Source organism: Scyliorhinus torazame, chromosome 24 (assembly GCF_047496885.1).
Source record: "Scyliorhinus torazame isolate Kashiwa2021f chromosome 24, sScyTor2.1, whole genome shotgun sequence".
Lineage (NCBI taxonomy): Eukaryota > Metazoa > Chordata > Chondrichthyes > Carcharhiniformes > Scyliorhinidae > Scyliorhinus > Scyliorhinus torazame.
Window position 1 is genome coordinate 17,226,286 of NC_092730.1, and position 14,225 is coordinate 17,240,510.

General features: G+C 55.1%; 1 protein-coding gene across 1 annotated transcript in view; it reads left to right on the forward strand.

Moving 5' to 3' along the window:
* LOC140399933 (uncharacterized) overlaps nucleotides 1-8,828 on the forward strand; it is a 32,876-nt gene extending 24,048 nt beyond the window's left edge. The window contains exons 10-14 of the mRNA XM_072489418.1: nucleotides 2,807-3,075; nucleotides 4,054-4,238; nucleotides 5,170-5,244; nucleotides 6,478-6,631; nucleotides 7,045-8,828. Coding sequence (XP_072345519.1) covers nucleotides 2,807-3,075; nucleotides 4,054-4,238; nucleotides 5,170-5,244; nucleotides 6,478-6,631; nucleotides 7,045-7,107 — 746 coding nt within the window. The 3' untranslated portion in view covers nucleotides 7,108-8,828. The remainder of the gene's footprint in view (nucleotides 1-2,806; nucleotides 3,076-4,053; nucleotides 4,239-5,169; nucleotides 5,245-6,477; nucleotides 6,632-7,044) is intronic.
* Nucleotides 8,829-14,225: the final 5,397 nt, after the last annotated feature.

Sequence of the window (14,225 nt, forward strand, 5' to 3'; positions counted from 1 at the left end):
GGCTTTTAAAGCAGGCCAGCAGCACGGTTCAATTCCCGTACCGGCCTCCCCGAACAGGCGCCGGGAATGTGGCGACTAGGGGCTTTTCACAGTAACTTCATTTGAAGCCTACTTGTGACAATAAGCGATTTTCATTTCATTTCATTCGTATCTGCCTTGACTGCCTTTGGGGTTGGTGGCTGACTCCACCCCCCAGCAGCGTGTCTGACCTCGGTCTGCCCCAACCTGGCCAGACAGCTGGACACATCGAGCTGCCACGCAGAATCATGCTAATCAGATGGACCGCAGTGGAAGACCCACCCGCCACGTCCTGAGGAATGGTCAATTAATGTGGGCCTTGCCAGTGACTGCAGAGGGTGAGGGGGTAGATTGTCCTGTTCGCTGTTTTGTGGGGAGAGGGGGGGGAGGAGCAGTAGCAGGTTAGAGAAACACCCTTTGCAGACGTGTAGAAATGCCAAAACTCCCATTAACGACACATCGCCAACAAAACAGGGGCGGGCAAGAGGCGACCGTGTTGGTCTTCCCATTCCTGGGCTGGCAGAGGGCATGGGTCACCCACGGCCGCCACTCCCGGTTACTCTACATTGGCCAGCGCTGGGAAGTGTGGATGTCAAAATGAACGCTTCCCTTCCACCGCCCCCAGTACCCGTAGAGTAGGTGAGAGCCGAGAAGCCCTATCCCAGCACGCCTGCCGTGAAACCTAACGCTCGGCTGGTGAGAATAACTTGATTGGAAACGTCTAGTGGTGATTGCCCACAAAATGGGCCCCATGTCGCACAAAATGGACGCCACATCGCACAAAATGGACGCCATGTTCCATGTTGTCCCATCAGCCGCTGTCCGCCTGCCAGACTATGGGTTGCAATTGATCTAACAGAGACCTGATAGGAGCTGGAGGAGGCCATTCAACCCCTCGAGCCCGCTTAACCATTTATTGAGATCATGGTTGATCTCCTACTGCTCCCCTTCCTCGCTGTGTCCGGAAATCTCTTGAATAAACTCGGCTGACGAACAGCAGCTCCTCTGGGGTGGAGAATTCCAAAGATACGCCACCATTTGGGTAAAGAAACTCCCCACCTCGCCCCGTGTCCTGCTGTCAGGACAGCCAGGGGAAAACAACCTCTCCGGATCCGCTCTGCCGATCCCTTCTAAGAATTCCACCAGATGCCCCCTCGTTCTTCTGAACTCCCGGGAAATGTCTGGGCTCGTTCTGCTCGATCCCTCCTCTTGTAGGTTGGCGTGCTGTGGGGTGAGCTGGGGAATTGTAAATACGTGTTGGAGTTTTGGGGTACGTGGGGGGGGGGGGGGTGGTTGTGTGTGTGTGAAAGTGAAGTTGGAGCATGCCCCCCTCCCACTTCTTGAACTGTTCTGAACACGTTAGGGGAGACCAAGCTACGTCGGTAATAGTTAGCGGCTGTGGCGTTGACCGCGCACGGGAAGTGAGTACAGCGACCTTTAAATAAAGATTAGCAAGGACATTGTGTCCCTTTTCATAATAATTCCGGTTTTGCAAGCCTGCCGCAGCACACCTCCATCTCCGCAATTCCGCCTTGGGCTTCCTGCACAGTTCAGGGTCAGGGTGCGCTGGTACAATGCCCATGCCAACGCAGACCACCGACCACGACCGTTTTCCGGACCAGGGTTCAAATAAAACCTCCTGCCACCGAGTCTGGCGGACCAACCAAATTCCTGGAGGCCGTTGCGTGTGATTTATTTTTTTTTTTTGGTCACGCTTGTTCCCAGACGTTTTTGTATTCCAGAGAATTTGTGAGCCAGGCTATTACGGTCCCGGACCAGTTGCTAGGATGTCAAGACAGAAACCCCAATATTTAATTTAATTTGAAAGACTGTGAGGAAAGCATACCTCACTCCAGGATGACTCCATGCACAAATATGACAATAGTATATGGAAACAAACTTTTTGTTACTAATGCAGTATCACTAACTTTAACATCATGCAAGAAAACAACTTTCAATTACTCAGTAAACAATAAAATACAACCTTTTTAACGCCTAACTGCTTTCTCACGAATCTCCACTCAAGCAAAACCCGTCTCTGGTCAGAATCCATTTTTGAATACAGTTAGCAAACGCAGGGTTGCCTGCTGTGCACTTGACTAGAGTTCCTTTTCAAAGACTGGTTGGAGAGAGAGAGAAAACTGGTCAGGAAACAGCCTGCAGATTCTTGCCCGTGTCAGACTCCTGTTTATCCTGCCAATCTTTTCAGAAAGAGCTGTTCTGTTCCTGGGCAAAGTCTAAACTGTTCTGAGAGAAGCTCCTGGTCTGTTCACACCCTCGTCTTTTAACTGAGCTCCGCACCTGACTGCTTCAGCCCCTAGCTTCCCCCCATTAACTACAGCATTGATCTACTCCCCAGGGAACCATCTCTATATAAACAAAATTACATTAGCCCTTACTTTTACGGTGCTTTAATTATCCCTTTTGGAACCACCAAGCCTGGCTGTCTTTCAGATCAGGATTTTATAAAAACATGACTTGATGGGCCGAATGTCCTCCTTCTGCACTGTAAATTCTATGACTTTGAATGCTGGCGAACGTCTACCTACCCCACCCGCTTGCTTCACAAGCTTGGCTTGTTCAGAGCTCCGCAACCCAGCTCACCGTGACCCTTCTTTCTCTCTCCCCCCCCCCTTCCGGGTCTATGGGGCTGGCAAAGGGGTCTTCCGTACAGCTGCCCACGGAAGAAATCACAGTTTTAGATCTCCCCCCCCCCCATGGTCGCCGTTCAAAACCTCCCCCTTTCTCCCCACCTTTGTGTGAATTTGTTCTCGTGTTCCTCACCTAGGTGACCTCGAGGAAGCCCGGCGTATCCTGAAGTCCTTCCAGATGGTGGTGCCCGGCCTGGCCATGGTGCTGCTGCGGCGGGTGAGCCTGGAGCGGCGGTGCGGGCACCTGGAGCAGGCGGAGGAGCTCCTGCGCGAGGCCATCGAGCAGCACCGGGACACGGCCCTGGCCTCCTTCTTCGCCATCAAGCTGGCAAGGCAGCTCCTGAAGGTGCAGAAGAGCCTGGCGAAGGCCAGGAAGGTGCTGCTGGAGGCCGTCGAGAGGGACAAGGTAAGGGGTGGTGGGGGGGGGAAGGGTGTGCCTATTTACGTCAACCGAATTTCAATAGGCTAACTGTGCGATCATATCAAAACCTGCAGCTCCTCAAAGGGTCAAAGTAAACAGAACCTCAAAGGCAACTTAAAACGTTAATACAAACTGCGATTAGGGTTGATAATCCACCTCTAGTTGCCCGCATGGCCCGTCAGGCACGCAAGACCTTGGCGGGAGAGGGGTGGGTGTGTATGCGTTCCTGTGTGCGCTGGTGTTCTGCTAGGTCAGGCGCAATAATCTTAAAGTGAGACCATCATCTACCTCATGGGATGGATGTCAAAAAGAGTCTCCTCCCCTCCCCAGGCCACTGTTACAAAGACCTGCCTTGGTCTTGACCCCAATCCTGGTCTCTCGACCAACATGATTTAACCAGGCGAGCAATGTCACGTTGCGGGATCTTGCTGTGCACAAAATGGCTGCCCCGTTTTCCATCTGCTCTTAGGGCATATCCGCGGGGCTTGAGTCTCAACCGAAGTGTGATCGAATAGAGTTCCTCGGAAATGTGATGGACTTTGACAAACGAAAGGTGGGGCGGGGGGGGGGGGGAAGAGATGACTTGCACTGGTCGGAGAATTAGTAAAATGGGGCAGCGATTTAAGATTACCAACTACAGAAAATTGACGGTTGAAAGAAATTGGTTGCCCCGTGGGCGGCCAGGAATGTGGATTCCTAGTTCACTAATTAGGTTTCCAATCCTGGGTAGTTTCTAGAGCAGACACCAGTGTGGTCAGAAGATGGCTCTCCTGATCGAACAGCCCATGCGAGTGGTGCGAGCCACCCCGGAGGCACTTCGTGGGGAGCGTGAGGGAGACTGGGAGAGCGCGCGCGGGGCTCGTGCCACGTTATTGGGGGACGGAAGAGCCGTGCGCGACGCGGTTCCTTGTCCTCCCAAAAAAAAACACCCCCTCTAACGTGCCGTAACTTTGGCCCCGCTAGGAGAACACCAAGCTGTACCTGAACCTGCTGGAGCTAGAGTTCAGCGGGGACATCCGAGTCAACGAGGGCAACATCTTGGGCTGCTTTGAGCGGGTGCTCACCAGCTCCCTCCCCCTCGAGACCAAAATAGTCTTCTCCCAGCGGCGAGTGGAGTTCCTGGAGGATTTCGGCTACAATGTACAGACGTGAGTGTCAATCTCCGTGTCTGCAGCGGGAGGGAGTTGTGCCTGTGTGTGGATGGGGAGGGGGGGAGAAATATTTACACTCTTGGGCAAGAGCAAAACTAGGAACCATTAAATGCGAGAGTCCAGGAATCCAGGGCAGCACGGTAGCATTGTGGATAGCACAATTGCTTCACAGCTCCAGAGTCCCAGGTTCGATTCCGGCTCGGGTCACTGTATGTGCGGAGTCTGCACATCCTCCCCGTGTGTGCGTGGGTTTCCTCCGGGTGCTCTGGTTTCCTCCCACAGTCCAAAGATGTGCAGGTTAGGTGGATTGGCCATGAGAAATTGCCCTTAGTGTCCACAATTGCCCTTGGTGTTGGGTGGGGTTACTGGGTTATGGGGATAGGGTGGAGGTGTTGACCTTGGGTCGGGTGCTCTTTCCAAGAGCCGCTGCAGACTCGATGGGCTGAATGGCCTCCTTCTGCACTGTAAATTCTATGAAATTCATAGGGAACCGGGCGAAATTTCTTTGCCAAAGGGAGCGGGGAGAATGTGGAACGCTCGCTCGGGGTGAATAGTGACAGACACACTCGCCCTCGCTGTAGCTCACTGCCTGTGACACCTCTGCCCATCGCCGGCTGCAACAATGCCACCGTTACCTACCAGCCTGCCCAAAATCCGGCGCGGGCGGGCGTAGAACCAGGACTTGGCCAGGTCTGCGTGCACGTGGGCCACTCTCCCGTCTTCAGTCAGCGTTCGAGAGAGATGAACTTGTGAGCACTCGGGGGAATGTCAAAGTGCCTAAACGCTTCAGAGCAGGCTTTGAGCTTCTGTTTATTTGAAGCTTCGGGTGTCGCTGCCGCCTCGCTGCGGCCCGAGGTTATGTGTCTGTTCTCGTCTCTCGATGCCTGACATACGTTTCGTGTTTCTCTCCCCTCGTCCCCCGCTGCAGTTTACTACACGCCTACGATGAACATCAAAGGCTCCTCAAACAGAACTCCAGTAAGAAGCGGGCGGCCGAGAATGGGTGAGTGCCGAGTTGCTCAATGGCGTGTTCACTGTATCGCCGGTAAATCTGCACCATGAGGAATGTCCTGTCCATAGAATCTCTACAGTGCAGAAGGAGGCCGTTCGGCCTATCGAATCTGCACCGACCCTCCGAGAGAGCACTCTGCCCGGGCCCACATCCCTGCAATCCTGTAGCCTAATTGGCACATCTTTGGACACTGAGGGACAATTTAGCACGGCCAATCCACCTAACCTGCACATCTTTGGACACTGAGGGACAATTTAGCACGGCCAATCCACCTAACCTGCACATCTTTGGACACTGAGGGACAATTTAGCACGGCCAATCCACCTAACCTGCACATCTTTGGACACTAAGGGGCAATTTAGCACGGCCAATCCACCTAACCTGCACATCTTTGGACACTAAGGGGCAATTTAGCACGGCCAATCCACCTAACCTGCACATCTTTGGACTGTGGGAGGACACTGGAGCACCCGGAGGAAACCCACGCAGGCACGGGGGAGAACGTGCAGACTCCGCACAGTCACCCGAGGCCTGTAGCGAACCTGGTTCCCTGGTGCTGTGAGGTTGCAGTGTTAACCACTGCCGCCGTGACAGCCGTATTGGTATCAATTTTATAAAGGAACACTTGTAAAAAGCCTTTCACAGTCTCTGGATACCCTGTGTAGGCATCAGAGCAGCCAGCTGTGCTCTGTCAGCCCCTACAACTGATAACTGATCCAGGTAATCTGGTTTTAATGTACGTTGGGGGTGAATCTTGGAAACGTGCAGCACAACGAATGCTGTTTGCACATTCTGTCTCGGACCTGGTCTCGGAATGTCAAACTTCCCTGTGCCTTTTCCAATAATGTCGTAGGATCTTTCATGTCCACATGGGAGCCGGGTTCGATTCCCGGCTTGAGTCACTGTCTGTGCGGAGTCTGCACGTTCTCCTCCCGTGTCTGCGTGGGTTTCCTGCGGCTGCTCCGGTTTCCTCCCACAAAGTCCCGAAAGATGCTCCCTCATCGCCGGCCCTCCACCAGCGCGACGCTCCCCCCCCCCCCCCCCCCAGCGGGCCGTCACCCCCTGAACATCGGCCCTCCGCCAGCGCGACGCTCCCTCGGCACCGCAAATGGCCAAAATCCTCAAGCCCACAATGCATTGCCGCTGCCATTATCGGCTGGAGCCCCCGCCGTCTCCAAGAGGAGACGAGAGGCTGTTGTTGACTGTCACCACTTGGCTTCGCAGCACCGAGGAGCCGGAGGAGAAGAAAGCGAGGATGGAGGACCCGTCCACAGCCAGCAGCGTGAGCACGGCGGCCACCACCACCAACTCCACTGCCTTAATGAGCGGCGACGTAACCAGCAGCCAGGCCGCCTACAACTACAGTGCGTGGTATCAGGTAGGTGTAACTGCACCTCTCCTTCCCCACCTCCACCCTACACGCCTACCTCAGGCCGTCCATGGGAGGTAAGGCCCCAATACCCCTTCGATCAGTCCTCTGATCACCCTAAAGTCTCGAGTGCGAGCGGTCCACGCATTCTCCCCCCCCCCCCCCAAGCTACTCGGTCGCATATTCGAAAACACCAGGGGACCAGTCAACCGCCGGAAGCACACCCACGGGGCGTGGGTCAAATTCCCCGCTTTGGCCCCCGAGGTTCCCGTGGTGGCGTCTCTGGACTGGGGCCCCGAGCGCGGGCACCTTCACACCTTCCGGCGCGGATTAAGGGGGTGGGTAGGGGACGGGGTTGGCAGTTCCGAGCCCCCGCTCCTCACTTGATTTTTGTTTTTGTTCTTTCCTCCGTCTCTCCGCAGCCGTACGGATCGTATGGTTATCAGAACCCGTGGAACTACAGTCAATATTACCCACAGAGCTGAGAGGAGCTGGGCCTACAGAATGTGAACTGTGTACATATTCAAACCAAGGGACCGATTTCTGTTCTCATCCCCCCCCCCCCCTCCACTGCCTCTCCCTATCTTTTCTAAAACTCCTGGTTTTCCCCCCTCCCTCCCTCAGTCATCGAACATCGTCCTCGTTCCCCCCCCCCTCGAGCAGGACGACACAGCCAGGACGGTCAATCTGCTTTGCGTCTATTTGCAGATGTGACGCTATCGTGGTAAGATGTCAGACTCTGGGGAGAAGCGGGGATCACTGCGTACGGTTCGCAGTCCCTGTTTGCAGTTGAAGTTTCTTTTCCCCTCCTGTTATTTGTTTTGGAGGGGGAAGAGGAGAGGAAATGAGAGGGGGGGGGGGTTCAGTCTGTGGGCGAGGTCAGGCGGGTTCTGTTGGCGCCGCCTCCTGGGTGGTCTCTGGCATGTCGTTACCCCATGCCGGCCTGTTCTCGAGCGAGATGGGAGTGGAGAGCAGCAGACTTGCGTCCTACCTCACCGCTGCATTTCCCCCCCCCCACCCACCCAAGATGGGAGTATGTAATCAGTGACCCCCGCTCAAGGCGGCCATTTGGGACATTCCCCGTTTCCCTCCACGATACGGCGCAGGCCTGTGTGACAGATGAACACGGTGCCAGAGCTGCCAAGGCTGCGGCAGGCGTCTCCGCAAACACGGGGTCCAGCTAAAGGCCCCCCCCCCCAAGCACTTGACGAATCACGTGACGGCAGCCTGCAGGCAGGCGAATGACATTTTCCCCCGGGACGTGCGTGGGACCTAGTTCTCGGAAGTGAGTCTTCGTCCTCGAGCGCAGATACAGCAGTCTGCAGCGGGGCTGGTGGCCCGCGCCTCCCGGCCTGGAACCCCAGGCGTTGGGCGACCCTGGGGGGGGGGGGGGTTCAGCCATCACGCGCCTCGACCTCCAAGACGGGTTTCGGGTCCACTGTGTGACGAGCCGATCGACGGACGGCGGGGTGGAATTCGCTTTTTCGCACTTGGAACGCCGCCTCGCTCGTTTTCCCGGGGCGTTGCTTTATCGTGTTCCGATCCTCTGAGCTCGTTCGCACGCTCACGATCCTCTTCGTACCTTCGCAAAGCACAAATTATTTAATGGCTGGGGTTCGTGCAGCGTTCCCCATTCCAGCCTCGTCGCCAGATTTAAATAGAAATGCCACAGCTGCCAGGAGAATGATGGGACAGGCCAGCTCTGCGAGCTGATCACAGAAGGCCCAATGCTCTCCTGAAAGGGTGTTTCTTCCTCCAAACCCAACCACAGGGGTTCTCCCCCCCCCCCCCCCCCCCCCCCCAAACCACCTCCTCTGTTTCCCCCCCCCCCCCACCCCGCGACCCAACACTAACCTGCTCTCCAATCTCTTTCTGCTGCTACGTTGGTATTAATGTTCTCTGCATTTGTTTTGTGCTGTGACAGCACCGATGGAAGTCTGCAAGTTGGCACGGGGGGGGGGGGGAGATCCCGATTCTGCCTCGAGGCCACAGTAGCTGACAGCAGATCCCAAAACACCTCGAATGTGAATCTTTTTTTTATTTTAAAATTTTTCTGTACAAATCCTTGTTGAGGAAAAGAAAAACGGGCGGCGTTTTTTTTTTTTTTTTTTGCGAGTGCTTTTTAAAAAAAACAACCGAATGTGACGTTTCTCCCTTTTTTTTGTGTGCGCGAATGGATGGTGCAAATAAATGGACGATAAAGAGACTGGGGGGGGCCTGTTTCTCTGCCTGCTGTCGGAAAAACGCGGCGCGCCGGGTTTGGGAAAGGAATTCCGGGGCGGACGGAACTGGCGTCCCGAGGGCTGCCTGTACCGAATGGAAGCTCCAGTGAGTGGGCCTGCCTTGCCTGCCTGTCGTTGTGTAAGCATAACTCCGAATTGGCACGGACTCGTAACGGGTTAATCGCCTCCTCTTCTGCCCTAAGAACCCGCGGCCCGGCGCGCACACAATCTCCCGATGGCCCCGCACTGTTGCTGACGGCAGCAAACCGGTGCTTTTTGAGTCTATTCTAAAAGTTCCTATGTTTTTGCAGCCCAGGTGGAGTCCATTCGGCCCGCCTTGAGGGGACAGGAGTAACCCAATCAGTCACTCGAGACGAGGCGGTTAGCACCGCTGCACTGCCGTGGATAATTCCGGCCTTGTGTGACTATGTGGAGTCTGCACGTCCTTCCCGTGTCTGCGTGGGTTTTCTCCGGTTTCCCCCCACAGTCCAAAGATGTGCAGGTTGGGTGGATTGGCCGTGCTAAATTGCCCCTCAGTGTCCAAAGATGTGCAGGTTAGGTGGATTGGCCGTGCTAAATTGCCCCTTAGTGTCCAAAGATGTGCAGGTTAGGTGGATTGGCCTTGCTAAATTGCCCCTTAGTGTCCAAAGATGTGCAGGTTAGGTGGATTGGCCGTGCTAAATTGCTCCTTAGTGTCCAAAGATGTGCAGGTTAGGTGGATTGGCCGTGCTAAATTGTCCCTTAGTGTCCAAAGATGTGCAGGTTAGGTGGATTGGCCGTGCTAAATTGCCCCTTAGTGTCCAAAGATGTGCAGGTTAGGTGGATTGGCCGTGCTAAATTGCCCCTTAGTGTCCAAAGATGTGCAGGTTAGGTGGATTGGCCGTGCTAAATTGCCCCTTAGTGTCCAAAGATGTGCAGGTTAGGTGGATTGGCCGTGCTAAATTGTCCCTTAGTGTCCAAAGATGTGCAGGTTAGGTGGGTTAATGGGGATAGGGCAGGGGAGTGGGCCTGGCTAGGGTGCTCTTTCAGAGGATTGGTGTAGGCTGGATGGCCGAATGGCCTTTTCTGCCCTGTAGGGATTCTAAGGAGTCTCTCCGAGATCGTGGCTCATTTATCCTAACCTATTGCCCGTAAGACCCTGCACGAGCTGCTGGATTGGTCATCTTGGAAAACAAAGAGTTGTTTTCTCGCTTGAAGGTATTCCCGAGATTCCCCACCCGAGGGAAGGTTCTACTTTTTACGATGCTGCCATCAAATGGCACCTTCACCTGATTTTTCCCAGTTTTCCCTCATAACCTAACGCTTGAAGCCCTGGTAAAGTTCTGGGGGACGCATTGTTTGTTGGCACAGTGCCAAACTAATCTCCCCCCCCCCCCCCCCCCCCCCCCCCCCCCCCCTCCAGTCCAAAAAATCATGTCAAGTTTACCCCATAAAGGTGCTCTGGTCTCTGCCTCCCCACAAGAGTAGCTGAAGCAATCCGGCACCTTGCTGTAAAGAAATATCTCCTACTGCCCCTTTCTCACTTTCTTTCTTGTTTGATGGGGTGTGTGAGCGTCGCTGGGCCCGGCCCAGCGTTTCTCCCCCATCCCTAATTGTCCCCCTTGAATCGAGTGTCTCGCTCGGCCCATCTCCGAGGGGGTCGGTTAAGAGTCGACCACATTGCACGTGTGTGGCGTGGTTCTGGAGTCACGTGTAGGCCAGACCGGGGTAAAGACGGCAGATTTCCCCCTTTCCCTAAAGGGGACATTAGCGATGGAGGTTTTTTCCGGCAATCGTTGTCACGGTCGCCGTTACCGAGACTCCGCTTCCAGATTTCATTCCTCTCGAGTTTAAATTCCACCAGCTGCCGGGGTGGGATTCGAACTCGTGTCCCCAAAGCATTGACCTGGGTTTCTGCGTCTCTGGCGAACAGAGTGCCCCATGGCTCTGCCAGTTTAGTCTCGACTACCACACTGCAGGTACCCGGGTAATGTCGGCACAGACCACGTTTACTGCCGAGCAGGAGATCCATTTGTTTATAAGTTGCACCACAGAATTGTTACTGTGCAGAAGGAGGCCATTCGGCCGTTATGCCCGTGCTAGCTCTGAGTGAGCCGTTCACCTAATGCCTTTCTCTTTTTTTTCCTCCTCCTTTCTCCCCGCGACCCTGCACATTCATCCCCTGTCAGATAAGTCTGTGATTCCATTGTGAAAAGCCTCGATTGAACGTGCCTCCGCCACACTCTCCGAGGCAGCGAGTCCCAGCCGAGACCTGGGTTCGATTCCGGCCTTGCGGTGACTTGGCTGTGTGGAGTCTGCACGTTCTCCTCGTGTCTGCGTGGGTTTCCTCTGGGTGCTCCGGTTTCCTCCCGCAGTCCAAAGATAAGACCATAAGACGTAGGAGCAGATTAGGCCACTCGGCCCATCGAGTCTGCTCCGCCATTCAATCATGGCTGATATTTTTCTCATCCCCCATTCTCTGCCTTCTCCCCATAACCCCCTGATCCCCTTGTTAATCAAGAACCTATCTATCTCTGTCTTAAAGACACTCAGTGATTTGGCCTCCACAGCCTTCTGCGGCAAAGAGTTCCCACAGATTCACCACCCTCTGGCTGAAGAAATTCCTCCTCATCTCTGTTTTAAAGGATCGTCCCTTTAGTCCGAGATGGTGTCCTCTGCTTCTAGTTTTTCCGACAAGTGTAAACATCCTCTCCACAAGATGTGCCGGTTAGGTGGATAGGCCTTGATAAATTGTCCCCCGTGTGTCCAAAAGGTCAAGTTAGATGGGTTACTGGGTTCAGGGAGGGGGGGGGGGTGTCTGATCCGAGGTCGGGTACCCTTTCAGAGAGTCGGTGCAGACTCGATGGGCCGAATGGCCTCCTGCCCTGTGCTGATTCCTTCCTCCGACCCTCGGGTGGCATATTTTATTTTTCCAACCTCGGGAATCCTGCCAAGGCCACCAGCCAGTCCAAGGCCCGAAGTGGTGCCGCTGAGCTGAATTTGGAGACGGGCTATCAGGGAGGCCAAGGTGTTGCGCGCCCCCCCCCCCCTCCACAAGAAGCGGGGGCAGGTCCAATACCCCAAATACTGACCGCAGCGGACAAGGCTCCATCCTAACCCCCACGATGTCGGACATGGTCTCAAAGGACGAGGTCAGAACTCGGATCAATATTGGGCAGAGGTTACCAGAGTGGTTCGCTGGCCCCCTCCGGCACCGTTTGCACCCACACTCCACCCCAGGGAAGGACCCACCCATGGGCGCTCTAGTCAGGTGAGCCCTTTGTGCCACCCGCAAGTTGTATTGGGTTCAGCCTGCCGCAGGAAGAGGTGGAATTCACCCCCTGCAAAATCTCACTCCAGACCGTTTCGTCCCAACAGGGGGAATGCAGGGACCCCCTTGCAAAGAAAGACTCGTACCTGCAGATTCCTGAACACCCCCCCCCCCCCCCCCCCCCAGAGAGTTGAAATTCTTCCCTTCTACCCTTACGTCCACGTACGGGGCCCTGAACCTCTCTACCCCCATTCCTCATCCACGTGTTGCATCCATCCCCGATGGAATTAATCTGTGGTTACCGCATATTGGTGCCAAGATGGACGTGCCCCCCCCCCCCATCCCAGTCTGAAATGTAGCCGAAATCGGCCTCCGATTCTCAGCGATGCCACCACCGCTGGGTTCGTCGTGAACCTTGCTGCCGAGAACTGGCATGGGGCAGTACCCAGCGCCCGGTCGAAGAGGTGCCCCCACTCCACCCGATCAAAGACCTCTGCGTCCATGGAGAGGATTAGTTCCGTCCGGTATCTCCTCCCTGGATGGCGACATGACCACGTATCACAGTTGCCGGATACTGGTCGTCTGCAATCACCAGTGGCAAGCGATCCTCCGCATCGGTGTTCGCTCGGGAGATGGGTCTGTATGACCCACACTCCACCGGGTCCTTGTCTTCGGGATCAGTGAAATTGACGCCTGTGCCAATTTGTACAGCTCCCGGTAGGAAGCCCCAAAGGCTCTGTTGACTTCCGGAGCCGGGACTAGCTGCCCCCTCTCGTCCCTAACCTGGGCTATCTGCCTTGTGGCCGCCTCGGCTGGCCTTGTCACCGTACTCGTGAGCGACGGAGTGGGTTCGCTCCCGATTGAAACCAGCTCAAACCTCAAGATGGAAGTGTTTTCTTTCCGCGAGCAGCTCCTTCGTCGGGGCTTTGGAGTACTGCCTGTCACCCTATGTCCGTCCGCTCCCTCTCCCCACCTCTACCCCTGTGATCCTTGTATGAAATTGCCCCCCCCCCCCCCCCCCCCCCCCCCCCTCCGATCACTGCCTTCCATGCCATTCTGGTTGTCACTCACATACTTTCCTACGACCGAGGCCACCTTCTCGCAGAAGCCCCCTCACCACCTTGGGAGGCACCGATTTTCCCCACCACAAACCAGTCTACCAGAGCCTCCTTTGCTCTGCCCAGCTTGCTAGCGCAGCCATTAGCGTGGTGTCCTCCGCTTAAAGGCAAGAACTGGACCTGAAAGAGCCCCAACCCCATCCTCCCTGTCCAAAGTCACAGTGCCGGGGGGAGAAAGAATTAAACCCCCCCCCGCACCTACAACCAGATTAACTATCCCAAGCACCTATATGGTTCAACGTTGGAACCTCAATCTGCAAAACCTTAGCGACTCCGGCCGCTGCTCCACGCTTGCCAACGATGAGCAAAAGGGGTGACACAATAGCCAGGTCCTTCACTGCCTGTCCGTGCCTCTGGAACTCACCCGGAATCCATCAGCTTCTCCGTGGAGGACAAGGGCGGGCGGCAATGTCGGCCATATCTCCCGACACCGATGCCCGTTTTACCGGGGGAGGGGAGAAGAAGATCTGAAATCGGGTGTACCAGTGGGAACCGTTTTAGCTCCATGGCTAGCAACGGTAGTCCTTGCCGATTCTTGTACAAGTGGGAACAGTTTTATCCGATCTGCTCTGTCCGGACCCCTCGTGATTTTCGAACACCTCCATCAAACCCCCTCTCTGCCATCCCGTCCCCAAAGAGAAGAGTCCCAACTTCCCCCAATCTATCTTCATTGCTGAAGTTCCTCATCCCCGGGACGGTTCTCGTGAATCTTTTCCCCACACTCTCCAATCTCTTCGCATCTTTTCTGAAGTGCGGAGATTGGATTCAGATGCAACACTCCAGCTGAGGCTGAATGAGTGACTTATTAAAGTTATAACATAACCTCCTTGCGCTTGCACTCCATGCCCCCATTAAAGCCCACGATACTGTACACGTCACAGAATAATACTGCAGAAGATGCCCTTTGGCCCACCGAGTCTACACCCGCACATGAAAGTCACCTGATCTGCCAATCCTAATCCCATTTGCCAGCACTTGGCCTGTAGTCTTGAATGTTACGACGTGCCAAGCGC